Below are 27,990 nucleotides of genomic sequence, written 5' to 3'. Positions count from 1 at the left end.
GTGAGCGGAAAGGTGCACCTCACAACAGATGCATGGTCCAGTTGGCATGGCAAGGGCCGTTACGTGTCCATCACTGCGCACTGGGTTAATGTGATGGATGCAGGGTCCACAGGGGACAGCGGTGGTGGGACATTGCTGCCTAGCCCACGGTATAGGAAACAGTTGGCTGTAGGCGTTCGACCCTCCTCCTCCTCCTCCTCCTCCTCCAGAAGCGAAAGCTCGTCCACAGAGCGCAGTCGTACGAGCACTCCATCTGCAGCTGCCACTGTTGCACACGAGGTGTCCCCCTATAGAGCAGCTAGTGGAAAGCGTCAGCAGGCTGTGTTGCAGATGATGTGTTTGGGCGACAGACACACCGTGGAAGTGCTGGCCGAGTACTTTCAACGACAAACTGAGTCATGGCTGGGCAGTATACATCTTGAGGCAGGCAAGGTAGTTAGTGATAACGGCCGTAATTTTGTGGCAGCCATAGCCCTTTCAAAACTCAGCACCATACCTTGCTTGGCTCACACCTTGAACCTGATGGTGCAGTGCTTCCTCAACAATTATCCGGAGTTAACATCCCTGCTCCAGAAGGTGCGAAGACTTTGCGCGCACATCCGCTGGTCGCCTGTACACTCCATTCGTATGCAGAAGCTGCAGCGATTGCTCCACCTTCCTAACCACCGCCTCATTATCGACATTGCAACAAAGTGGAACTCCACCCTGCACATGGTTGAGCGGCTGTGCAAACAGAGGCAGGCCATAATGCATTTGTGGGAGGATACACGGCCAGGCACTTTGAGAGCAGACATGGAGTTGACAGGTGTGCAGTGGTCAAAGCTGAAAGACCTCTGTAAAGTCCTTCAGTGTTTTGAGAAATGCACATGGCTGGTAAGCGCAGGTGACGCCATCCTAAGCATGAGCATCCCACTTATGCGTCTGCTCATGCAAACTTTGATGCACCTTAAGGAGCAGGCGTCTGCAGCCAATGTTGACGAGGAGGAGGGAATCCTTGATGACATTCAGCCATTATCTGCTCAGGGACCTCTCCTGGACGAGGTGGAGGAAGAGGAGGAGGAGGATGATTACTTAGGGGAGGAGGATGCATCTCGTGGGGCAAGTGAAAATGTTGGTGTGGCAAGGTGTGGTACAGGGTTTGTGCGTGACTGGAGGGATGTGGATTTGCCAGAAAGTGCTCCTCCAACCAGCACTCGCAGTGCATCATTGACACCGGGAACATTGGCCCACACGTCAGATTATGCCTTGCAGATCCTAAAAAGGGACCCCCGCATTGCCATAATGATGAACGATGACGACTACTGGGTGGCCAGCATCCTGGATCCACGCTATAAAGGCAAATTACAAAACATCATGCCACACGAGAACCTTGACCTAATATTGGCTAATAAACAAGCAACTCTGGTAAACCGGTTGGTTGAGGCATTCCCAGCACACAGCAGCGGTGATGGTTCTCACACGAGCCGTACGGGCCGGGGGCAGCTTGGCAGAGGTGTTCGTGGTGCACACAGCAGAAGTGGCGTTGGAGACAGGGGTTTCATGACAATGTTGTGGACTGATTTTTCAAGTACCGCTCACACAACTGGTAATACTGCATCGATGGAAAGTGACAGGAGACAGCAGTTATCAACTATGGTTACAAACTACTTTTCCTCCCATATCGATGTTCTCCCGCACAGGTCATTCCCCTTTGACTATTGGGCCGCTAAACTGGACACCTGGCCTGAATTGGCACAATATGCCTTACAGGAGCTCGCTTGCCCAGCTGCAAGTGTGCTATCGGAAAGAGTCTTCAGTGCAGCTGGATCAATCCTGACAGAAAAAAGGACCCGTCTGTCAACCCAAAATGTGGATGATCTAACCTTCATTAAAATGAACCATGCATGGATTTCCAAGGATTTTGGCCCACCTTCCCCTGATGACACATAGGGTGACCGAAAAATGGCTTGCTTTGGTCCTCCTCTTCCTGGGACTTCACCTATTTCGCCTTTTGCATCAGCTGAATGTCCAACATCAACATATGCCACTTTCTAAAACTCCCTAACTGTGCTGCCTCCTCCCCCCCATGGCCGGGGTCACCACCTAGCGCACGAAACCATGCGAGTGCCGTTGCCCTGGACAGGTGGGTAGGCCGACTCTTGGGCGCGGGCACTGGCACAGGGTCCTTCATAGTGCAATCAAGTGTCTCTGACGGTGGTGGTGCACACCCGCCGTCAGACACACCGCCGTACTATGAGGGGCCCAGTGCCAGTACCGACGCCCACGAGTGGGCCCCCCTTGCTTGGGCAGGGCCCCAGCATTTGCAATCTTTACCTCTCCCTGCTCATCCGCTGTGTAGTCTGGGCCGTCAAATCCATACTGGGCCTGACACCGTCTGAGCCTGCCTCCTGATCTATAGACATATATTTTGAATGTGTACACTATGCTATCCATACATGTTATCCGGTGATACAGTACCCTTTCTCACCTTTGTGCAATCATGTGTAATCCATACTGGGCCTGACACCATCTGAGCCTGCCTCCTGATCTATAGACATATATTTTGAATGTGTACACTATGCTATCCATACATGTTATTCAGTGATTCGGTACCCTTTCTCACCTTTGTGTAATCCATACTGGGCCTGAGAATGGCTGGCGAGCTGTTAAGCAAGCTACAGCACCTGTGGTTTGCACACGTAAGTTTTTCATTTTTTCAGGAATGAAGGTTAGGCCTAATTCCGGAACTGCGGTTGACCTGCACTTACTGGGAAATCATCGTTCGCGGGTAATAATTGTAGTCCCAGATCCCCATCACTAACGTTGTTTAGCGGGTTATCTGCACCTGTAAGCGACAAACGCTGGCCTTTTCAGTGTAGCGCACATGCAGCCACGGACATGTAAGGGCATGACACACCAGTTATTGGCCAATCTCATGTGCCAGAGCCTCGCGTGTCCCTCTAGTAAGCCGGACTCGGACCGCGGGGCATGACGGAGTCTCGTTCATTAACGGAATTAAGCTTGTAATGTGTGGATCTTTTTTTGTTGCTGGATGGTTGAGGTTGCCCGTGTTGAGTCAAATTACGCCGTAGGTTCCACTCCTGGTGGTGCCCTTCTGGACATTCCTTTAAGGTTCAGCTTTGCAACCATACTGCCCACGTAAAACAAACACTTTGCCTTCATGAACGCTGTTTGGAGGGTCGTGACTCGTGGGAATAACGCCGCCCAATCAGTTAACCTGCTAGAGAGATCCTTCGTTGCTCCCAAGCATGACATCACACTCCCTAGGAGGAAGGTAATGCCACTGTGGCGACCGTACTCCTGGGGGCGACACAAGTGCACTGATGCCCAGCCACTGCTCGATGAATCTGCTGGTACATTGACCCAGACCACTACATTCCCCTCGCACGCTACACGGCCTGAATCTGACCCTGATGAAACTCGGGTTACCCTTCCCATATACAGTTACATCTTACACGGTGACAAAGAGGAAGCTGCAGATGAAAGTGCAGGTTCGGCCCACCCGCCGTCAGTACGGTGGTGTGTCTATCAGGGGCCCTGTGCCAGTGCTGTCGCCAATAAGTGGGCCCCCCCTGCTTGCTCAGGATCACAGCACTTGCAAGGTTGAAATACTGTGCAGTGAGATGGAAGATGGGGACGACGAGGAGTCCAGACAAGTACAGGGATTCCCTAGCGAGGAGACTTATTTCATTGTTTTCAATGTTGGGACAGCAATTTTTGGAGAGCACTATACTCTGGAGAATGATAGATGGGGCCCACCATACACTGGAACATTCCAAAGGTGGACATCAGACACTGGAGCAGCATTTACAGGGCCCATTATACACTAGAGCATTAGAAATGGGGCCCATTATGTTTGGAGCATTATTTGGGCCCATAAGACAGTGGAGCTTCATCCATGGGGACCAACATATACTGTAGCATTATGTGGAGCTCATCATATACTGTTTCAAACATTATATGGGACCAATGATTCTGTATGGAGAAATAATGGGCCTCGTCATGAGATGTAAAAAGTGAAGCATTTTTCATTGTACTATACCGCTATTTCTCTGCTGTATCGGAGCATCATGAGTTGTGGTATGTGTTAAAGGGGCGCTCTTTTGCCCAGGACACATGAAAACCTGGAGCCAGCCCTACCCCCCCACAACTTTAGCCAAATAACCCCCATTTTTCAGTGCGTAACTAGTATTATGAAGTTAATTAAGGTTGACAAGCTTAAGTAAGAAGAATTGATGCTTTTGGCATTCAAATGGGCACTGTAGGTGTGTTTCCTGTCCTCCTCTCACTGCCGACTTTAATTCCCCATTGACTTACATTGGGTTTCGTGTTTCGGTCGGACCCCCGACTTTTCCCTATAGTCGGCCGATTTTGCTCAACCCAACTTTTGGAAAAGTCTGGTTTCATGAAACGAAACTCGACCCTAAAAAAGCAAAAGTCGCTCAACTCTAGTGCATGCAGTTGCCGAGTATGTGGGGCAACTACGCCTTTTGTTGGAGCACAAGAAACATGCCCATCCACGACACGGGTTCCTGTTCCACTTTGCAGGGAGGCATGGTACACCACTTCTGAAGCTAGAGCAGTATGAAAAGGTGGTTAGTTGAATAGCAAATAATGCATCTAACTTGATTGGCAGCATGACCAAGTCTTCTACATGGTCCAGATTGAGTCCCGGAAGACTAGCGATCCCACACTAGGACACTCTGAGGAGCTCTTTACAACTTAATTGCTTGATTTTGGCCCCTCAACCTGCATGCTCCAAGAGGGACAGGAGAATATGCTGTTTAGTGATGCACAAAACTTAGAGCAGCCACGGCCACAAGAAGATAATTGGTTTGGGGTACTGCAAATTTTATCTGACGAAGATGATGACACAGTTGCCGATAAGTCACCAGGTCAGGGGAGGGCCAGGGTGCAGCAGTGGAAGATGGAGGTGGATGGCACAGTAACTGACCCAACCTGGGAAGCTGGCATGCAGACAGAGGCCAGCAGCGCTGAGGAGGAGGGTTTGGCAGCACAGAAACAGTGGGAAGATGCACATAGTTTTCAGTATTCTTTGGTAGATTTTGATGGTGTTATACTGTATATACCGCTGCAAAAAAGTGAGAAATTTTGTCTAGATTCAGTTAGTGATCCATATAGTATTGTGTGCTTTCTGTTACATTTAGGTGTAATATAAAAATCAAAACTTGAAAATGTTTATGGATTCATCCATACACTCATGGGGTTCTTATTAATGGTTGTTGGTATATTAAACTCACAAAAACCCTTCCAAAAAATTGTTACATCTCGCTATAGTAAACTCAGAAATTTTTGTAAGGCATTTGTGTTTCTGTTTTTAAATAATTCAATGATTCATTCATACAGTTTTTGGTGTGCTACGTAGAGATGAGCGACTTTGCCTTTTTTCGAGTCGGGTTTCATGAAACCCGACTTTCTTAAGTCGGGTCGAACAAAATTGGCCAACTATAGGGAAAAGTCGGGGTCCGACTGAAACACGAAACCCAATGCAAATCAATGGGGAAGCAAAGACGGCAGGGAGTGGAGGACAGTAAACACACCTACAGTGCCCATTTCAATGCCAACGACATCAATTCTTATTATTTAAGCTTGGCAACCTTAATTTACTTTATAATAGTTACGCATTGAAAACTGGGGGTTATTTGGCTAAAGTTGTAGGGGGGGGGTAGGGCTGGCTCCAGGTTTTTGTGTGCCCTGGGTCAAAGAGTCAGTGCGCCCTTTTAACACATACCACAATTCATAATGCTCCGATACGGCACAGAAATATAGGTATAGTACAATGAAAAATACTTTAATGCTTACATGACTGATATCTATTTTAAATTCTACAATAGCTCAAAAAACGGACAGTATATTACTCCATACAGTATTATGGCCACCACCTAGTGCGCCATACAGAATGAGCCCCATATATTTCTCCATACAGAGTTGGTCCCATATAATGTTTCAAACAGTATATGATGAGCTCCACATAATGCTACAGTATATGTTGGACCCCATGGATGATGCTCCACTGTCTTATGGGCCCAAATAATGCTCCATATATAATGGGCCCCATTTCTAATGCTCCAGTATATAATGGACCCCGTAAATGCTGCTCCAGTGTTTGATGTCCCCCATTTGGAATGCTCCAGTATATGTTGGTCCCCATGGACAATGCTCCAGTGTGTTATGGGCCCAAATAATGCTCCATATATAATGGGCCCCATTTCTAATTCTCCAGTGTATAATGGGCCCCGTAAATGCTGCCTCAGTGTCTGATGTCCCCCATTTGGAATGCTTCAGTATATGATGGGCCAAATGGATGATGCTCCAGTGTATGATGGCCCCATATATCATTCTCCAATGTTTATTGCTCCCCAAAAAATGCTCCCAATATTTAAAAAAATTAAATACCTCTCCTCGCTGGGCACTGCTCTACTCTGGACTCCTCAGCATTGCCATCTTCAAGCTCTCTGCACTTGTACTGTTTTGGTAGAGGGTATACAGACGTGATGTCCTCGCGCTCTAACCTGAATGTCACTGTCAGGAAAGGCAGAAAATGTCACGGTGGTGGAGCAGGGAGAGGTAAGTATTGCAAGTCCTGTGGCCCTGAGCAAGCATGGGGGGGCCCACTCATGGGCGATGACACTGGCACAGGGTCCCTCATAGTACGACAGTATGTCTGACGGCGAGTGGGCCCTCCCACTGGCAGAGACTCTTTTGCATGCTATGAGGGGTCCTATGCCACTGCTGTCGTGCAATGGTGGGGGCCACACCTGTTCAGGGCAACAGCACTTGCCCGGGTGCGCCATGAGGTGACCCCGGTCTGGGGGGGGGCAATCCAGTTAGAGAGGTTTAAAAAATGGCATATGTTGACGTGTAGGCTGGACTTTCAGCTGCTGCAAATGGAGGAATTGGAGAAGTCCGAGGAAGAGGAGGACAAAAGCGAGCCTTTTTTCTGGCAACCTATGTGTTATCAGGGGAAGGTGGGACAAAATCCTTTGAAACCTATGCATGGTTCATTTTAATGAAGGTTAGATCATCAACATTTTGGATTGATCCAGCAGCACTGAAGACTCTTTCAGATAGCACACTAGCAGTAGGGCAAGCGAGCTCCTGTAAGGCATATTGTGCCAATTCAGGCCATGTGTCCAGTTTTGAGGCCCAATAATCAAAGGGGAATGACTTGTGAGGGAGAACTTCGATATGGGAGGAGAAGTAGTTTGTAACCATAGTTGACAACTGCTGTCTCCTTTCACTTGCAATCGATTCTGTATTAGCTGTCGTGTGCGTGGTACTTGAGAAATCAGACCACAACATGGTCAGGAAACCCGTCTCCAACATCAGTTCGGCTGTGTGCACCACGAACACCTCTTCCATTTTGCCCACTATGGCTTGTGGGAGAACCAGCTCCGCTGCTGTGTGCGCTCTAGGTTCTCCTGTGGCATGATGTTTTGAAATTTTCCTGTATAGCGTGGATCGAGGATGCTGGCCAACTAGTATTCGTCATCACTCATCATTTTGGCAATGCGGGGGTCCCTTTTTAGGATCCGCAAGGCATAGTCTGAGAAGCATCCTCCTCCCCAAAATAATCATCCCCCTCATCCTCCTCCTCCTCTTCCTCTTCTTCCTCCACCTCGTCCATGACAGTTCACTGACCAGACAATGGCTGACTTCCCTCCTCCTCCTGTTGCTCCTCAGCTGCAGACGCCTGATCCTTAATGTACATCAAAGTTTGCATGAGCAGACACATAAGTGGTATGCTCATGCTTATGATGGCGTCGTCTGCGCTTACCAGTCGTGTGCATTCCTCAAAACACTGAAGGGCTTTACAGAGGTCTTTCAGCTTTGACCACTGCACACCCGACAACTCCATGTCTGCCCTCAAACTGCCTGCCCGTGTATCCTCCCACAAATGCATTACAGCCTGCCTCTGTTCGCACAGCCTCTCAACCATGTGCATGGTGGAGTTCCATCTTGTAGCAGCGTCTATGATTAGGCGGTGCTTGGGGAGGTGGAGTGATCGCTGCAGCTTCTGCTTACAACTGGAGTGGATGGGCGAGCGACAGATGTGCGAGCACAGTCTTCGCACCTTATGGAGCAGGGCTGTTAACTCCGGATAATTATTTAGGAATCACTTCACCACCAGGTTCAAGGTGTGAGCCAGGCAAGGTATATGTGAGTTTTGCAAGGGCTATGGCTGCCACAAAATTCCGCCCATTATCACTGACTACCTTGCCTGGCTCAAGATGTAGACTGCCCAGCCATGACTCAGTTTGTCGATGCAAGTAGTCGGCCAGTACCTCCGCAGTGTGTCTGCTGTCGCCCAAAGACATCATTTTTAAAATAGCCTGCTGCCGCTTACCACTAGCTGTTTGATAGTGGGACACCTCGTGTGCAACACTGACAGATGTGGATGGAGTGCTCGTGCGACTGCGCTCTGTCACGAGCTTTCGCTTCTGGAGGAGGAGGCGGGTCGAACACCTACAGCCAACTGTTTCCTTTACCGTGGGCTAGGCAGCACTGTTCCACCGTCGCTGTCCCCTGTGGAGCCTGCATCCACCACATTAACCCAGTGCACAGTGATGGACACGTAACAGCCCTGGCCATGCCTACTGGCCCATGCATCTGTTGTGAGGTGCAACTTTCCCCTCACTGTTTGTTTTAGTGCATGAACAATGCGGTCTTTCACATGCCGGTGGAGGTCAGGGATGGTTTTTCGAGAGAAGCGCTGACTGGGTAGGTCATTGCGTGGTACAGCATAGGCCATGAGCTCTCAGAAAGCTTCGCTTTCAACCAAATGGAAGGGCATCATCTCTAATGAGATCAGTTTGGCAATGTAGGCATTAAAAGCCAGTGTATGCGGATGAGAGGATGAGTACTTTCTTGTCCTACTGAGAGTGTCTGGTAGGGTGAGCTGGACTTGAGAGCTGCATATGGGGGAGCTAGCATTGGACCTGACGGACTGAGAAGGGGTTGGTGAGGGTGTTGATGGCCTAGATTCAGTGTTTCCTCGTGAAAATATTGTGATTCCCTGACTGGTTTGGCCTAGCGACAAAACCTCAACATTTCTTGATGGTGGTGTGCTTAGTCGTGGCCTTACAGTGGGGAAGCGATGGAGCGTTGACGCCTAACTTCAGTCAGAGCAGGTGCACATGTACTACCTGAGCTTTTGTAGTCCGTCCACGCTTGCAAGTGCATGTTGGTTAAATGTCTAAGCATGCAACTGGTATTCAAATTTTGTAGGTTTTTCCCTCCTGCTAAAGGTCCTTCGGCACTTCTTACAGATAACCTTTGCGTCATCAGTAGGATTTTGTTAAAAAAAAAAAGTGCCATACTGCACTCTTCCTGCTATGGTACAAATTTTCAGGGCTTGCATGCTGTGCTAATTTGACCATCTGGCCAAGCTGTCCGGCAACTCTCTTAATTTTCTTACCAAGGTTTTTGACAGCTACGGGCCTGCCGGATAACTGCTGCTGTGATGACGATGCCTGCTGCGGATCCTTCTCCTGTTCTGAACTATTGTCACTGGCACCCTCTTCCCCCAATGGTTGCCAATCCGGGTCAACAACTGGGTCATTCATGACCTCGTCTTCAATGTCATCTGCATTTTCCTCTGTACATTCCTCTGTGTCACCGTGTAAGGTGGTATAGTATGTGGGAAGGGGCACCTGAGTTTCATCAGGGTCTGATTCAGGCTCACTAGACTGCGAGGAAAATGTATTGCTCTGGGTGAATGTACCAGCAGAATCATCTAGCAGTGGCTGTGCATCAGTGCACTCTGTCAGATTCATCTTGGACTGGGGAATTCAGGATTTGCCTTGATAACCCAGGAATGGTATGTGAAAAGGGCTCCATGGAGTAATCTGAAGTGTGTGCTGCGGCATCCTTCACTTTTGGTGTGGGTGAAGGATACAAGGAAAGGTGGTGTTCCTGACCAGAAGCCTGCACTGACGACTCTTCGCTTGCAGTTTTTATAACCTCAGAAGAGGAGGCAATAGAGGTGGAGGCTGTTTCGGCATTGTAAGCCAAAACCTGTTCCTGATGCTCCGGCTTTAAAAGCGGTTTACCTACTCCCAGAGAAGGGAACCTTAAAGGCCTTCTTGTGCCAGATGATGATGCAGGCTCAACACCTCCTGCCTTAGTTGCTATTGTGCTTTTGCCAGAACCAGCCGATGCACCACCACCGTCAGTACCAGCTGCGCCCCCCCCGCCCACATCCGCGGCCTCTTCCACCATACTTCCTCATGTTTGGGAAAATGTACCAAGAACACCAGCAGAGAAATGGTACTGTATGAGGCGCGTACAGCTGTGTAAGGTGTATGTAAAAAGTGAAATCTCCATTTATATTCAGATGCTCACCTAGTATGCATTTCACCGTAATCCAACAAGCAGATATACGATACTGTATCAGAAGTGTACAGCTGTATATGTTGTTGGTGAAACTGTCAATCTCCGTATATGTATTTACGGAGTGTCACACACACGCTTACTCTGTATAGATGTGACCGTAATAAGAACAGTAAATATACAATACTGTTTGAGAATTGGACAGCTCAATACAGTGTGTGGAGAAATGGAAATTTCAGTATATGTATTTACGGAGTCTCACACACACGCTGACTCTGTGTAGATGTGACCGTAATAAGAACAGCAGATATCCGATACTGTTTGAGAATCGGACAGCTCAATACAGTGTATGGAGTAATGGAAATGTCGGTATATGTATTTACGGAGTCTCAAAGACACACGCTGACTCTGTTGTGAGGTAGCGCTGTCATTCAAGTAGGGGATACTCTCTTGCAGCCACAAAAAAATAGATCTGGCACGGGTTTTCCATAAAACAATCATAGTCCCTTCGGTATATTCAGCATCATAAACCGTCAAAGCAACAGGAAACGTCATATAGTCAGCATAACGTCCATTACAGAGTTCAGCTCTGTTATCCTGTAGTCATACAAGTTATGCACTGTTCAATGCGCAGGCTTTCTAGCCACCAAGTTATCTCGCCCTGTCAGGGTTTCCTCATGCTGCTTCACAATGCTGCACACGTTCATTCCCTCCAGAGAACTAACAGGCACACATACTCACAGCCACTTCACAGGCTGTTAGCCAGGAAGCCCCATCTCAGCGGGACCTTCCGCACTGGACCAACCGGGTCCCAGCATTGGCCACCATATATGGTCCGTAGCCACGCCCACCAGGTCACATGGCTATGACCTCATCACAGGTCCTTGAACCATTCACACACTCTTTGCACAACGTTCTCAAACACACGCCCTGGGTGGGTTTGCAGGTAACTGGGCTCGCCCGTCTCCCCAGTTACCTGGAGACTTCTCCCTGACACATTGAAACAACACCTCAGCAATATCATTGCTGATCAACACACACACAAGTATCCATCTCAAGGCCACCCACCTTGAGATACATAACGGTCCTTTAGGATTCTTCCACTCATCCTCTCTCTTCGGACATCCACACAGCGCCCCCTAATGGACACAGTGGTCACTACACCAAACTGTGTAGATGTGACCGTAATAAGAACAGCAGAAATACAATACTGTTTGAGAATCGGACAGCTCAATACGGTGTATGAAGAAAAGGCAATGTCCGTATATGTATTTACGAAATGTCACACTCATGCTGACTCTGTGTAGATGTGACCGTAATAAGAACAGCAGATATCCGATACTGGTTGAGAATCGGACACCTCTATATGGTGTATGTATGGAAAAATGTTAATCTCCGTGTAGTTTTTTTATGGAGCCACACACATATATAGCATGTATTTTTCCGTGATACTAGCCGGTACACGGTAGTGTGTGAGGAGCGTACACCTCTATACGGTGTGTGCAAAAATTTATGCTCCGTAACTACTGTGCAGAAAAAAAGGAATAAAAGTTTTTTGGCTTTGAAAAAAGTCTGCACAGCAGTGTGCACACAGCAGTGCAGCTATCAGGTAGCCTTATAAGGCAGCCTAATCACCAACAGAGCTGCTGCACACAAATATAGCCTCCCCTGTCACTGCACACTATACTGTTGTGTTGTAGAGTGAAAATCGCTATAAGCAGAAGCACTTTTTTTTTTTTCCTGCCTAAACACTCTCCCTATTGAGAGCGAGCAGCAGCAACCTCTCCCTATGCTAAGATCAGCAGAAGTAAGATGGCGGTCACGGCCTTTTATAGCCACTGTGATAGTGGAAACTGAAAAGAAAAGAGCGCAATAGGGTCTTACCCGAGAAGATAAAGATGTAAACCAAATAATTATACTCACCCTATGCAGGAGAGTAATAGACATAAAGGAACAAGGTCAGCCTGCTGCACATCCAAATTACCACGCCGTGGCCATAAAATCTTCAGATTCAAAGGTGGAACTTTTATGGATTAAGCGTGTGCTACCAGACCATCACTCCTCATCAGTTGTGTGTTTCATATATTTATTGCCCAACGCGTTTCGAGGTAAAAAACCTCTTCCTCAGGGGATGACATGTACAGACAGGTAAAGACATCGCTGGTTTTATACATACACAGTTCAAAAATTGGCGCCAAAGGTCACGTGTTGGGGGGAGGACAAAAGTCAAAGGTCATCAGTGTCAAAAGAATGTTAGAAAACTTAGAATATCCAACAAAATTAATTCATTTGATATATTTCCAGATAAATGAATGAAGAAACAAAGGGAGAAGAAGAAAAGAAGGAAAGAAAAGGAGAAGAAAAAAAAAAAAAAAGGCAGCACGAATAGACTTGAACCGAACTTAAAAAGAATGGAATCAAAAAGGAAGCAACAGCCAGTGTATAGACCGCCACTCCAAATGGGCAGACAATATGTAACAGGGAGGGAGAAAAATAATTGAACATCTTTGTATGAAATATATGATTTTGTAGAAGTCTAGAAGATAGTAAATGGACCTTATAGAATAATAAAAAAGTAAAAACAATTATATTAAAAACTTTAAGTGTAATGAAAATATAAAAAATGTATGTGAATAAAAAATGTATATGAATAAAAATGCATATGAATAAAAAAAAAAGATAAAAAATATATATATAAAAAATGTATATGAATAAAAGGTGTATAAAAAATAAAAAATGTATCTGGTCAGATTAAAAACGCCATGGAAAATGGAACACTAAATAAAGAAAGGGGTATTATAAAAACAAAGAGATTTTGTAAAAACGAAGAGATTTATGCATGTCAAATCCACTTAGACTGGTAACGGATTTATAGGGAGATGGGGGGAGCGCTGGAGAAGAGATGTTTCATAGGTTGTCACAAGGTCAGTGGCACGCAGAAAGGGGAGCCGACTCCGAGAAGAAAGCGCACACAGAACACCAAAGGAAAAGGAGATCACGTCCAGAGGGAGAAGGGAGAAGGGAGTAAAGAACGAAGAAAAATCCCACACATTGATAGCGTGAAACAGAAAACACTGAGAATGGAGGGACAAATAGGGCAACACAGCAATAATTTTGAGCAATGAAGCTGCATAAAAGGAGACCTAAAAAACAATTATGAACACATGGCAAGTTCAGAGAACAGAATTTAAAGTAAAATCGCAGTCATAAAGATACATTGTAGATAAGGGATAGATAAAAAACAGCTTTACTAGACTGAATAACAACCAAAAAAATTATTTACAACAGGAGAAAAGGTATTGGTTTACCTTTACAAAAAAACTTCAGTAATTTCGTTAAGACCATTAGGTCTTCGGGTATTTAGTCTGTAAATCCAGAAAACCTCCTTCCTATTAAGCGACCCCATTCTATCAGCAATATTGTCCGGAATATGTTCAATGGGGCTGATTTTCAGACCATTTGAATTTTTATTATGTTCAAATGTACAGTGTCTGGAAAGACCATGCTTTAAAAATCCTTTTTTGATATTGTGTCTGTGAGAATTAATTCTTAAGTGTAGTGGTTGGACTGTCCTACCCACATATTGTTTTCCGCATTCACACTCTATCCAATAAATCACAAAATCAGTGGTGCAGGAAAGGAACTCCTTAATAGGGAAAACTTCATTAGTGCTGGTGGATTTAAAGTTCTTATTTTTATGTGTGATACAGGTACAGCATAAACAGTTCCTCTTGCCGCATTTAAATATACCCTTAGGGGAGCCTTATATACAGATAAAAACTCGTTACTGTTTTTTACATTTTTTAGAAGGCTAGGAGCCACTATACTCTTAATGGTGGGGGCTCTTCTAAAAGTTATACCAGGATTGCTAGGGAGGAATTTCTGCAGTATGGGATCATTTAGTAGAATATGCCAGTTACTACTCAGAATTTTCCTAATTTCTATATGTTCAGAACAAAATTGCGTGATAAAGTTAGTCATGAATTTATTGTTTTTAGGTTTAACCGTTTTAGTGCCATTAATAAGACTATCTTGAGATAAGACGATGCAATTATTGTAGGCATTCGTAAGTAAATTAACAGGATATTTTTTATCAGTGAACCTATTTCTTAATATTTCTGCTTCGTCTTTATCAGTTGTTTCTCCAGTTGTTTATTAGAAAAAACTAACTGTTGTAAATAATTTTTTTGGGTTGTTATTCAGTCTAGTAAAGCTGTTTTTTATCTATCCCTTATCTACAATGTATCTTTATGACTGCGATTTTACTTTCAATTCTGTTCTCTGAACTTGCCATGTGTTCATAATTGTTTTTTAGGTCTCCTTTTATGCAGCTTCATTGCTCAAAATTATTGCTGTGTTGCCCTATTTGTCCCTCCATTCTCAGTGTTTTCTGTTTCACACTATCAATGTGTGGGATTTTTCTTCGTTCTTCACTCCCTTCTCCCTTCTCCCTCTGGACGTGATCTCCTTTTCCTTTGGTGTTCTGTGTGCGCTTTCTTCTCGGAGTCGGCTCCCCTTTCTGCGTGCCACTGACCTTGTGACAACCTATGAAACATCTCTTCTCCAGCGCTCCCCCCGTCTCCCTATAAATCCGTTACCAGTCTAAGTGGATTTGACATGCATAAATCTCTTTGTTTTTACAAAATCTCTTTGTTTTTATAATACCCCTTTCTTTATTTAGTGTTCCATTTTCCATGGCGTTTTTAATCTGACCAGATACATTTTTTATTTTTGATACACCTTTTATTCATATACATTTTTTATTTATATATTTTTTTTATTCATATACATTTTTTATTCACATACATTTTTTATATTTTCATTACACTTAATAAAGTTTTTAATATAATTGTTTTTACTTTTTTATTATTCTATAAGGTCCATTTACTATCTTCTAGACTTCTACAAAATCATATATTTCATACAAAGATGTTCAATTATTTTTCTCCCTCCCTGTTATTATTTTTTTCCCTCCCTGTTACATATTGTCTGCCCATTTGGAGTGGCGGTCTATACACTGGCTGTTGCTTCCTTTTTGATTCCGTTCTTTTTAAGTTCGGTTCAAGTCTATTCGTGCTGCCTTTTTTTTTTTTTCATCTCCTTTTCTTTCCTTCTTTTCTTCTTCTCCCTTTCTTTTCTTTCTTCATTCATTTATCTGGAAATATATCAAATGAATTAATTTTGTTGGATATTCTAAGTTTTCTAACATTCTTTTGACACTGATGACCTTTGACTTTTGTCCTCCCCCCAACACGTGACCTTTGGCGCCAATTTTTGAACTGTGTATGTATAAAACCAGCGATGTCTTTACCTGTCTGTACATGTCATCCCCTGAGGAAGAGGTTTTTTACCTCGAAACGCGTTGGGCAATAAATATATGAAACGCACAACTGATGAGGAGTGATGGTCTGGTAGCGCACGCTTAATCCATAAAAGTTCCACCTTTGAATCTATAGCCACTGTGATGCCACACAGTCAGCCAATCACTTGGATGCCCTTCTCTAAGATGGTGGGAGCCACTGCCTATGTAATCGCGTTGCCCACAGTGTGCGTCCTGGATGATTCGCTGAGAAAAGGCGCAGGAAGCATTGTGGGAAACGTGACTTTGGCGCTCAAGTCGTTGACCTCGTGGCCGACCTCACGCTATGGTCGGGTTTTGATCGGCCAAAGTCGGCGACTTCTGAATTTGGCTGACCAGTTTCGCTCAACTCTAGTGCTACGTGTAAAACTACAGTGGGTTAAAATTTTTAAAAACAGCTTGGCCTTGTTCAGTTAACAAAAAAATATTTTTAGTCAACATTTTGACCATTGCCATATATACTGTAGAACCTTCTTTATGTGAAATTTTGCTGGATTGAAATAAAAAAACAAAATTGACCTGCTACAAGTGCACACTTAATAATTTAATGGGGTCATCCAATTGTTGCATTCAAGGTTGTATAGATGACCCTGCTTGTAAGTTTGGAAGGTGTTGCATTTCTACATAACTTTTGAGTGTAGGTGTACCACAACTGTGCTTCTTTGCTCTCAAGTTTTGAATAAGATACTACAGTTGGTGCCTTCAAGGTTGTATGGATGACCCTGCTTGTAATTTTTGGAAGGCTTTGCACTTGGTGCATAGCCTTTGAGTCTAGGAGTACAATTACATGACAATTTGAACAGAATGTCTGAGGACCTCCTTTATGTCTAATACAAAGTCCCTCTTACATCATTTTTTTTGACAGCTCTTGCATAAATTAGACTGAAATTTCCAATTGTTTACTAAAAATTTTCAGTTTTTGTTTACTTCATTTTTTAAAATCCTTTTTAAATTTTGCTTTATACATAAATCACTAAACAGGAAAGAATGTTTCTTAGCATTTTTTCCTGTAAACTACAATTTGTCTTTGATTTTGAATGGATTATTGTCAGTCATTAAAGTGGAGTAAAAGTAACATAGTAACACAGCAAGGCCGAAAAAGACATATGACCATCCAGTTCAGCCTATATTCCATCAGAATAAATACCCAGATTTACGTCCTTCTAAAGAACCTTATAACTGTAAGATACAATATTGTTACGCTCCAGGAAGACATCCAGTCCTCTCTTGAACCCCTCGACTGAGTTCGCCATCACCACATCTTCAGGCAAGAAATTCCAGATTCTCACTGCCCTAACAGTAAAGAATCCTCTTCTATTTTGGTGGAAAAACCTTCTCTCCTCCAGACGTAGAGAATGCCCCCTTGTGACCGTCACCTTCCTTGGTATAAAAAGATCCTCTGAGAGATATTTGTATTGTCCCCTTACATACTTGTACATGGTTATTAGATGGCCCCTCAGTCATCTTTTTTTGGTGTGACACTGTTGTTCTCACCAGTGATCTGGGAATCAGATGCTTCCAGCTGTCTTACCCATGCTGTTCTACTTCCATTCAGCACTTTTCCCATCCATTTCAACATTTTCACTGTCCCCAGACCTTTTTGTAAGGTCTGCAGGAAAAATGCTTGGATTTCCCATTGACTCCCATTATACTCGCTACTTGAAATTAGCCTCTGAGCATTAGGAGAATTGGTACGAGTTACAAGCGTTTTAGTGCTTGGTCATCTCTAGCTGCAGCCCATTGGCTTTCACTGGTAGGTTGCAGTGGTCATGTGATCTAAAGAATGTCATGAAATGACCTGACATACAGTAAACATGCAATTCTTTTATCATTTGGTAGTATCATTTGGTAGTGGATTTTTGACTGGTAGTGCAGTACATCAGTATTTATAAACCAAAATAGGTGAATCTATATAGAGAGACCAATTGAATTGTGTTTTGTAGTCACTGGTCAAAATTCTAATGTGTGAAATAAGGCTTTATACTGGAAGGCAGCCAATTAGATTCAGCCTCTTGTTTGTAAGGAGCATGAGATGACAGAAGGAGCCCTCTCCTGCTGTCACACTTTTCTGAAGGTGTGAGTGTGACCACATCACCTAAGAGGCTAATTGGCTAGAATTACAGATAGCTGGCTTATGCTGTGCTCGCTCCACCCTGGCACTGTACGGGTATGTCATGGTGTTGTAAAAGCTGTGTTTAGCATTAACATAAAGTAGATATTGAAAGTTACAATAACAAATATGAAATATAGTAAGTAGAGTTGAGCATTCCGATACTTGCTGTATCGGAATTCCGATACCGACATCCGATATTTTTTCAATATCGGGCATCGGAATCGGAAGTTCAAAGTTGATTGACAGCCGAAATGACATCATCATGATGCGCGGTGTGTGCGCATCATGATGCGCCGTCATTTCGGGCCTTGCGGGGGGTCTGTAGCGGCCTGCCGGGGGGCTGTGCCGGCCTGCCGGGGGGCTGTGTGGACTGCCCGGGGTCTGTACCGGCCTGCCGGTGGTCTGTGCACCCTGTGGGGGTCTGTACCGGCCTGCCGGGGGGCTGTGCCGGCCTGCTGGGGGGGCTGTGCACCATGTGGGGGTCTGTACCGGCCAGCCGGGGGGCTGTGCACCCTGTGGGGGTCTGTACCGGCTTGCCGGGGGGCTGTGCTGATGTCCGGGGCTCTGTGCATGCATCGTCCGATGGGACTACAAGTCCCATCGGGCGATGCCTGCTACCATGACAGTGATTGACACATTAGCCAATGATGGGACAGTAGTAGTCCCATCATCTGGCTAATGTGTTAAATGTTAAAAAAAAAAAAAAAAAATACTACATACATACTACATACATACTACATGCATGCTACATACATACTACATGCATGCTACATACATACTACATGCATGCTACATACATACTACATGCTACATACATACTACATATATACTACATGCATGCTACATACATACTACATGCATGCTACATACATACTACATGCATGCTACATACATACTACATGCATGCTACATACATACTACATGCTACATACATACTACATACATACTACATGCTACATACATACTACATGCTACATACATACCACATATATACTACATGCATGCTACATGCATACTACATGCTACATGCATACTACATGCTACATACATACTACATGCATGCTACCTACATACTACATACATACTACATGCATGCTACATACATACTACATGCTACATACATACTACATATATACTACATGCATGCTACATACATACTACATATATACTACATGCATGCTACATACATACTACATGCTACATACATACTACATACATACTACATATATACTACATGCATGCTACATACATACTACATGCTACATGCATACTACATGCTACATGCATACTACATGCTACATACATACTACATACATACTACATGCATGCTACCTACATACTACATACATACTACATGCATGCTACATACATACTACATGCTACATACATACTACATATATACTACATGCATGCTACATACATACTACATATATACTACATGCATGCTACATACATACTACATGCTACATACATACTACATACATACTACATATATACTACATGCATGCTACATACATACTACATGCTACATACATACTACATGCATGCTACATACTACATGCATGCTACATACATACTACATATATACTACATGCATGCTACATACATACTACATGCTACATACATACTACATATATACTACATGCATGCTACATACATACTACATGCTACATACATACTACATATATACTACATGCATGCTACATACATACTACATATATACTACATGCATGCTACATACATGCTACATACATACTACATATATACTACATGCATGCTACATACATACTACATGCTACATACATACTACATACAATACATTCATACAATACATACATAGACATACAGTACATATAACATAGAGTAACATACTTACCAATACTTGTCACATTGTTACCCGAAGCCATTGTCTTTTACGGAATAAATATTAACATAACGAACCACAAAAATACTCACCCATGATCCGAAGCAGTCCACGAGTGTGTCCCACGACGATCTTGGGTAGAGAACTGCAGCATCAGCTCTCTACGGGCTGCAGGAATCCAATGACGGAAGGTAGGTATCCTTCCGCACTGTATTCCTCCGCCACTTAAAAAAAAAAAAAAAGTCCCTAGTCTCACTTTATGGTAAAAGCTGTGTGGGAATTTGTGTGTGTGTGTGTGTATATATATATATATATATATATATATATATGTAGTATGTATGTAGCATGTAGTATGTATGTAGTATGTATGTAGTATGTATGTAGTATGTATGTAGCATGTAGTATGTATGTAGTATATATGTAGTATGTAGCATGTAGTATGTATGTAGCATATATGTAGTATGTATGTAGCATATATGTAGTATGTATGTAGCATGCATGTAGTATGTATGTAGCATGCATGTAGTATGTATGTAGCATGCATGTAGTATGTATGTAGCATGCATGTAGTATGTATGTAGCATGCATGTAGTATGTATGTAGCATGCATGTAGTATGTATGTAGCATGCATGTAGTATGTATGTAGCATGCATGTAGTATGTAGTATGTATGTAGCATGCATGTAGCATGCATGTAGCATGCATGTATGTAGTATGTATGTAGTATGTATGTAGCATGCAGTATGTATGTAGCATGCATGTAGTATGTATGTAGTTTTTTTTTTTTTTTTATTACATTTAACACATTAGCCGGATGATGGGACTACTACTGTCCCATCATTGGCTAATGTGTCAATCACTGTCATGGTAGCAGGCATCGCCCGATGGGACTTGTAGTCCCATCGGACGATGCCTGCACGGACCCCCGGACATCAGCGCAGCCCCCCGGCAGGCCGGCACAGCCCCCCGGCAGGCCGGTACAGACCCCCACAGGGTGCACAGCCCCCCGGCTGGCCGGCACAGCCCCCCGGCAGGCCGGTACAGAACCCGGGCAGTCCGCACAGCCCACCGGCAGGCCGGCAGAGACCCCCGGAAGGCCCGTACAGACCCCCGAGAGGCTGTACAAGGGCAGGAAAGGGTTTTTCCAATTCCGATACCGGAAGTCTCATAGACTTGAATGGGACTTCCGGTATCGGCATCGGCGATACCGATACTTTTTTTAAAGATCGGCCGATCCATTCCGATCCGATATTTTGAAGTATCGGACGGTATCGCTCAACTCTAATAGTAAGTGATATGTTTGTGTATACTATGGAATGTTATTATTCCTCTTTTTTTTTCTTCTTCCCCATAACAGATTTGGAACAAGTAGGGAGAACCGTTTGCAAGTGGATTATGTGGAATACCTGGATGAATTGGCATCTGCTGTTGGCGTGAAGCCAAATATTTTTCCATTATTTCTATACGATCCTCTGCTTGCCCTTGCGCTCCTCTTTGGCCCTTGTACACCAGCGCACTTCAGATTGAATGGCCCGGGGAAATGGAGCCCTGCTAGGAAAGTAATCTTAACTACACTGGACAGAGTTGTAAAGGCAACGAAGACTCGTGTTGTAAAAAAAGATGATCCACGTTTATCAATCACCAAAGTGCTTGGAGCTCTCTGTGTCTTGGCAGTTTTTGTAGCTGTGGCTATATTCAGATTTTGAACAACGAAGTGTTAATATTACCTGGACAGAATAACCTTCTGTAATCAATGTGCTTTCATAAGGTGTCTGTGCACATGGAGTTCATAGGAGTTTTTGGAGGAAAAACTGAGTAGGAACTCTCCATATCCTCCTCAAATCTTGTGGTTTTTTGCTGAGTTTTCAGAGCAGAAATCCAATGTGCACATAGCCTTACAGCGCTTTGAAAGTTTGCTTATATTAACGGTCTTGTAAATTTGAAGGAATTGGGGAGAGGGGGAAAGTTCTCTTGATAAAGAATGGATATAAAGTGGGCAGGACGCAATATGTGCATGCATTACTTTGACAGTCTATATTTAAAAAGGCACTGTAAACTTTCCTGGTGGTGGCGCTACAAAGGAATTAACAATGGACACTTGGTTGAGAAAAAAATGTCGCCAGATTCTTAGAAATCCAGGCAGCAGGACACCCTTTTACTAGCTTAACAATCCACACATTGAGCATAATGGCTCTTTACTGGACCTGATATCATGCATAACCTTATTGTATATCCCATTTTAATGTGATGCGTTAATTACTGCAGTTGTTGGAAGTTTCTTATTTGAGATGCTTTTTGCTTTATAAGAAGCACCACCATTGTTCATGTGATGCAGCACTTTGTATATTGACAAAAGAAACTTAATATGTTAATAAAAATATACTGACTTTCTCACATTTTCTTCATGAGATATAAAATATTAACCAATTTTTATATATACAGTAGATATATTGTACCGATTTTAATATGATGGAGTAAAGCTTGATTTATTTTTTGATGTGTGAGCAGGTTGCGGGATGCAGTGACGCATGAGAAGCAGAGCAAGGGTTAACAATGGGATACTCCTTGCAGGGAGACACAGTTGAATGAGGGAATAATGAGTTCAATTGTAAAGGATATATGGAGTTAATGAGCAATGAACAAGGTAACGGCAGTTGTTTCAAACACTTAACCTGTCAAAGGTTCTCAAGCTGAAGATGGTGCTTGGAAGTCTGTAGCGCTAACAATGACTGGCTTGGTGCTTGTCCAATGAGGTCCTGCAGCAAAGGTGGTCCGTCTTCTGGCATCAGCGTTCGGTCTCCAGTACCTTCCACTGGGCACCTAGTCCATTAGTGGCTGTTGCCAATGCAAATAAGGTCGGGGTCCTGATCGAGCGGTGTGGCAATGTCCAGTAGGGAGGGCAGCAGTGAACAGTCCTGCACTCTGCCCTGGCTCTTAGGATGACATGCAGTGCTCAGCTGATCAGGGCTCCCGGCTCTCTCCCTGTTACTGCGGTGGGCTCCAGCAGCATCCTGGCATAGGATCAGCCGTGTGTCATTACGGCCTGGCTGCGCACCCTGCGGAGCACGCTGCGCATGCACCTTGCCTCTGTCACTGCTGGCGGGAAACTGCCTGACGCTGTGTGGGCATTCACATTTAACCGCGCTTCCGGATCAGAGCATCTGTCCGGGCCTTTTTGCCTTACCCCAGACAACATGGGATACAGCCTCAACAGTTCTGGACCCGGTTTAGTACAGATACCTGCAGTCCGATCTTCCTCCTTACAGAAGGGCCATCTTTTTGTCTAGTGAATACTTAGACTGAGTTATGACTCTTTCAGATGTCCTTGGATCTTTGACCACAAAGCACGGACTGGCGGCAGCTCTCCTCACCCAAGTATGACTGCTTCATATATTTCTATAAGGCCTCTTCCACACATCAGGTTTTCGCTGTCAGGCGCGATCCGGCGCTTTTGACAAAAACCGGATCTGGCGAAATGCAATGCCGGATCCGGTTTCCCCCCCCATTGACTTGCATTTGCGCCGGATCGCGCCTGATGGCCATGCGTTTCATCCGGTTTTCGCCGGATCCGGCAATGTGTCGCAATCCGGCGTCTGGAAAAAACGGCTACTGTAACGTTTTTTGTCTCCGGTGAAAAAGCCGGACACGCCGAATCCGGCGCGTCCGGCTTTTTCACACAATGAAAGCCTATGAGCGCCGCAATGCTCCGGATCCGGTTTTTTTGGTCTGAGCATGCTCAGTAGCTCTGCCCACAAGACACATATATAAAAGCATGACAGTGGGACCCTCAACCACACCCAACATGCCACCCAAGACAGCAACCAGGCGCAGGAGAAGGCAGGAGACCACTGCAGCAGCAGCACCATCAGCACCACCACCACCCCAAATGGAGCAGCATGCTGAACAACAGGAGGGGAGTCCAGCAGCAGATGAGAGATGGTAATTATCAAATCCCCCATTCCTCCAAACTAGGGCCATGGAATATCAAGATATTCATTGGCCCTTTGTTTCTCTTTATTCAACAGCCGCCCAAGAGATGCAGCAGCAGCAACAGTGGCAGCACTGGCAGCAGCAGTAACACCACCCACAGGCATGAGTGTGGCCAGCAGGAAGACAGCACATCATTTTCTGGGAGCCCTCCCTCGCATCCGTTAGTTTTAAATCACAGCATTACATACCAAAACTCAGCTATAACACTTGGAGATACAAACTACCACCAACAAGATTGCAGTGAAAGTGTGCTCTGATGCGAGCATATCCAATAAATGTGGCTTACCTTAAAGTCACCATCAGACGCTCTGTGGGTGAAACAGAGAAGCGGCAATAGGTGTCTGCTTTTCTTATGAGGTGTGCAATGCGCTCCACCAAGTCATCAAAATTCTCCATTTTCATCCGAACATATCCAAAAAATTTATCCGGGTTTCGTCTAAGGTCCATGCAGAGTGTAGAATAAACCCGACGCGTCATTCTCTTGGCTGTGATGGGGTGGATCCACAAACGTCGTCAACGATGCCTGATGCGCTGCTGTCTCGCTCTCTCCTTCTCCAGAACAATCACCCTCAAACGATTCGCCTCCGCTGTAAAATCCGCCAAATTCTTCAAAATATTTCCAATCACAACATCCATCTTCGCCAGTAACTTGCTCTTCTCTCCAACCTGCACTTTCTCCTCTACAACCTGTCAAAGAAGGGCTGTAGGAACACGCTATATATAGTTTTTCAGTAGCCAATCCTGTTCGGAAGGCCACAAGGGTCAATTTTAAAAACCGGATCCGGCGTAATCCGTCAAAAAACGGAACAAAAACCGGATTAACCGGATGAGACGGATCCGGTTTTGTCTGTCAAGAACAAGACGGATCCGGCAGAAAAACGGATCCGTCACATCCGGTTTTACGAAATATTTGACGGATCCGGCGCTCCGGCACGACGCCGGATCGCGCCTGACGCCGAAAACCTGATGTGTGAAAGTAGCCTAAGGCTGTCATGCTCAGGCTGGGAGAGCCGTAGCCAGTCTTTGCATTAGTGGTCCATACTGGGTCTCATTTGGACGGATATCTGCTTGAGCCATATGGCACGAGCTATACATTTTCGCGCAACAGTAATCCTTAGAAAAGACACACTACTAAGGCTAGTTTCACACTAGCGTTTTGGAGCGCAGCGACGGCCTGTGCACGGCCGCCGCTAAGCCCCGCCCCTGCCGCGCCCCGCCGGTAGCTCCGCCCACCGGCGCATGACGCTGCATGCGCCCTGCGTCCCCTATCTTTATCGCAGGGGGCGCAGGCCATGCGCAGTATACGTTTGGCAGCGCATGCGCCTTTTTGACGGTGCGCCGACGCAACCAAAATGCAGCAGGTTGCGTTTGGCGCAGGTCGGCGCACCGTCAAAAGGACGCATGCGCCGCCAAACGCATACTGCGCACGGCCTGCGCCCCCTGTGATAAAGATAGGGGACGCAGGGCGCATGCAGTGTCATGCGCCGGTGGGCGGAGCTACCGGTGGGGCGCGGCAGGGGGCGGGGCTTAGCGGCGGCCGTGCGCAGGTGGTCGCTGCGCTCCAAAACGCTAGTGTGAAACTAGCCTTAGAAAGCTAATGTAACTTGCCAGTGGCTTTCTGTTGCATGCCTAATTTAGTAATGTAAGCTGTCTGCAATCTAGCATTTCACAGCAAAGTCCCATGCGACTTTCATTGAAATGAAACAAATGAGTCTCATTTCATAAAATGAATGCTGTAAATAGAAGTGCTATTTTTGCTACTATATCGTGTACTGGAAAATGTGAAAAAAAACTCCAAGTGCGGTGAAATTGCAAAAAAAAAGTGCAATTCCAAAACTGTATTTTGGATTTTTTTTACTATGTTCACCAAATGCTAAAACTGACCTGCCATTATAATTCTCCAGATCATTGAGTTCGTAGATACCAAACATGTCTAGGTTCTTTTTTATTTAAGTGGTAAAAAAATCCAAAGTTTGTTTTAAAAAAAAAAAAAAAAAAAATATTAACTGTCTTTCTGAGACTCATAGTGTCTCCATTTTTCGTGATCTGGGGCTGAGTAAGGGTTTATTTTTTGCGAGATGAGCTGACATTTTAATTGATACCATTTTAGTGTGGATACAATCTTTTTATCGCCTGTTATTGCATTTTAATGCAATGTTATGGCAGCCAAGAAAAGTACTTCAGGCATTTTGACTTTTTTTCGCTATGCCGTTTACCGATCGGATTAATTATTTTTATATCTTTCTGAATGCTGCAATAACAAATGTGTTGTGTTTTTTTTTTTTTAAATTTTATTTGGAATGGGGCGAATGGGAGTGATCTGAACTTTACATTTTTTTTTTAAAACATTTTTTTAAAAACTTTTTTTTACGTTTCACTTGCTACAATAATCTCCATGGGAGACTAGAAGCTGAAAAAATATGATCACCCTCCTACACAAAGGCGATGATTAAATCGCCTGTGTGTAGCAGAAATGCTCACATGCTATGAGCGCTGACTGCTGGGCAATGACAAACACAGGGGTCTGCTGCAGACCCTGGGTTGTCATGCCAACCCATCGGCGACCCACAGTCATGTGATATGGATGCCAATGGGCGGGATTAGTGTCACACTTCTGGTGCGATCACAATAACCCCTTCGTGCAGGATCCCATTTTCATTTTTGCATTTGTTTTTTGCTCCCCTTCTCAGAGCCATTGCCATATTTATGGAAAAATAAATAAGTTATGTGAGGGCTTGTTTTTTGTGGGACGAGTTGTACTTTTGAACGACATCATTGGTTTTACCATATCATGTACTCAAATGGGTAAAAATCCAACTGGGGTGAAACTGCAAAAAAAAGTGCAATCCCACACTGTTTTTTTAGGGTTTTTTTTCACCATGCTCACTAAATGCTAAAACTGACCTGCCATTATGATTCTCCAGGTCATTGTAAGTTCGTAAACACCAAACATGTCTAGGTTCTTTCTTATCAAAGTGGTGAAAAAAAAATTCAAACTTTGCTTAAAAAAACAAACAAACAAATTACCCAATTTCCGATACCGTACCGTCTCCATTTTTAGTGATCTGTGGTTGAGTGTGGGCTTATATTTTGCGTGCCGAACTGATGTTTTTAATAATACCATTTAGGTGCAGATGCGATCTTTTGATAGCCAGTTACTGCATTTTAATGCAATGTTGTGGCGACCAAAACATGTAATTCTGGCGTTTTAACTTTTTTTTTAATCGCTATCAATTTACCGAGCAGGTTAATTCTTTTATTGATAGATCGGGTGATTCTAAATGCGGCGATACCAAATATCTGTGCTGTTTTGATTTTTTTTTTTTTTTAAATTTTGAATGGGGCGAAAGGGGGGTGATTTCAACCTTTGTTTTAAATACTTTTAAAAACTTTTTTTTTTCTTTTGGCATGTTTCATTAGAAACAAGAAGCTGCCATAACACAATCAGCTCTGCTACATATAGGCGATGATATAGGCAATTCGACTAAAACTGCACTCATCAAATTTACCAATGACCGTCTGACAGCAAAATGTAACGGTGACCACTCTCTGTTCATTCTTCTCGACCTTTCTGCAGCTTTCGATACTGTTGACCACTGTCTCCTACTCTCTAGGCTCCAGTCACTAGGCATTAAGGATACTGCTCTCTCCTGGTTCTCTTCCAATCTTTCTGACCCCTCCTTCAGTATTTTGTTCACTGGCTACTAGAGTTGAGCGTTACCAGTCGATACTTGAAAATATCGGATCGGAATGGATCGGCCGATCTTAAAAAAAAAAAAAGTATCGGTATCGCCGATTCCGATACCGGGATCCAATGCAAGTCAATGGGGCCAAAATATCGGAATTAAAAAAAACCCTTTCTTTCCTTGTAGGTTAATTCTACATGAAGAAAAACAACTAAGAATAATGTAGAATGTATTGTGGGAGGTGGAGGAGACATTAAAGCCATAGAGGTTTAGCCCAATCAAATGGAATAGCAGGAATTAAACTTTTTTTTTTAAAGACGTTAGGAGTTACAAAGATATTGACTATGTTAGCCTCATTTATATTTTGCCAGACATGTATGTCTTCTTCTTCTTTCTTCTTCTTCTTCTTCTTCTTCTTCTTCTTCTTCTTCTTCTTCTTCTTCTTCTTATTCCTTTTTTTACATTCTTCTTCTTCCTTTTTTTACATTCTTCTACTTCCTTTTTTTACATTCTTCTTCTTATTCCTTTTTGTACATTCTTCTTCTTCTTCCTTTTTTTAAATTCTTCTACTTCCTTTTTTTAAATTCTTCTACTTCCTTTTTTTAAATTCTTCTACTTCCTTTTT

General features: G+C 44.1%; 1 protein-coding gene across 5 annotated transcripts in view; it reads left to right on the top strand.

Moving 5' to 3' along the window:
- LOC141085934 (dimethylaniline monooxygenase [N-oxide-forming] 2-like) overlaps positions 1-22,080 on the top strand; it is a 95,762-nt gene extending 73,682 nt beyond the window's left edge. For all 5 annotated transcript variants that reach the window (XM_073571591.1, XM_073571592.1, XM_073571589.1 and 2 more), the window contains exon 9: positions 21,047-22,080. In XM_073571591.1, the coding sequence (XP_073427692.1) occupies positions 21,047-21,395 (349 nt within the window). In that variant the 3' untranslated portion in view covers positions 21,396-22,080. The remainder of the gene's footprint in view (positions 1-21,046) is intronic.
- Positions 22,081-27,990: the final 5,910 nt, after the last annotated feature.

Source organism: Dendrobates tinctorius, unplaced genomic scaffold (genome assembly GCF_039654945.1).
Source record: "Dendrobates tinctorius isolate UK_male_01 unplaced genomic scaffold, ASM3965494v1 ptg000029l, whole genome shotgun sequence".
Classification (NCBI taxonomy): domain Eukaryota; kingdom Metazoa; phylum Chordata; class Amphibia; order Anura; family Dendrobatidae; genus Dendrobates; species Dendrobates tinctorius.
This window is presented reverse-complemented; position numbering and strand designations above follow the sequence as displayed.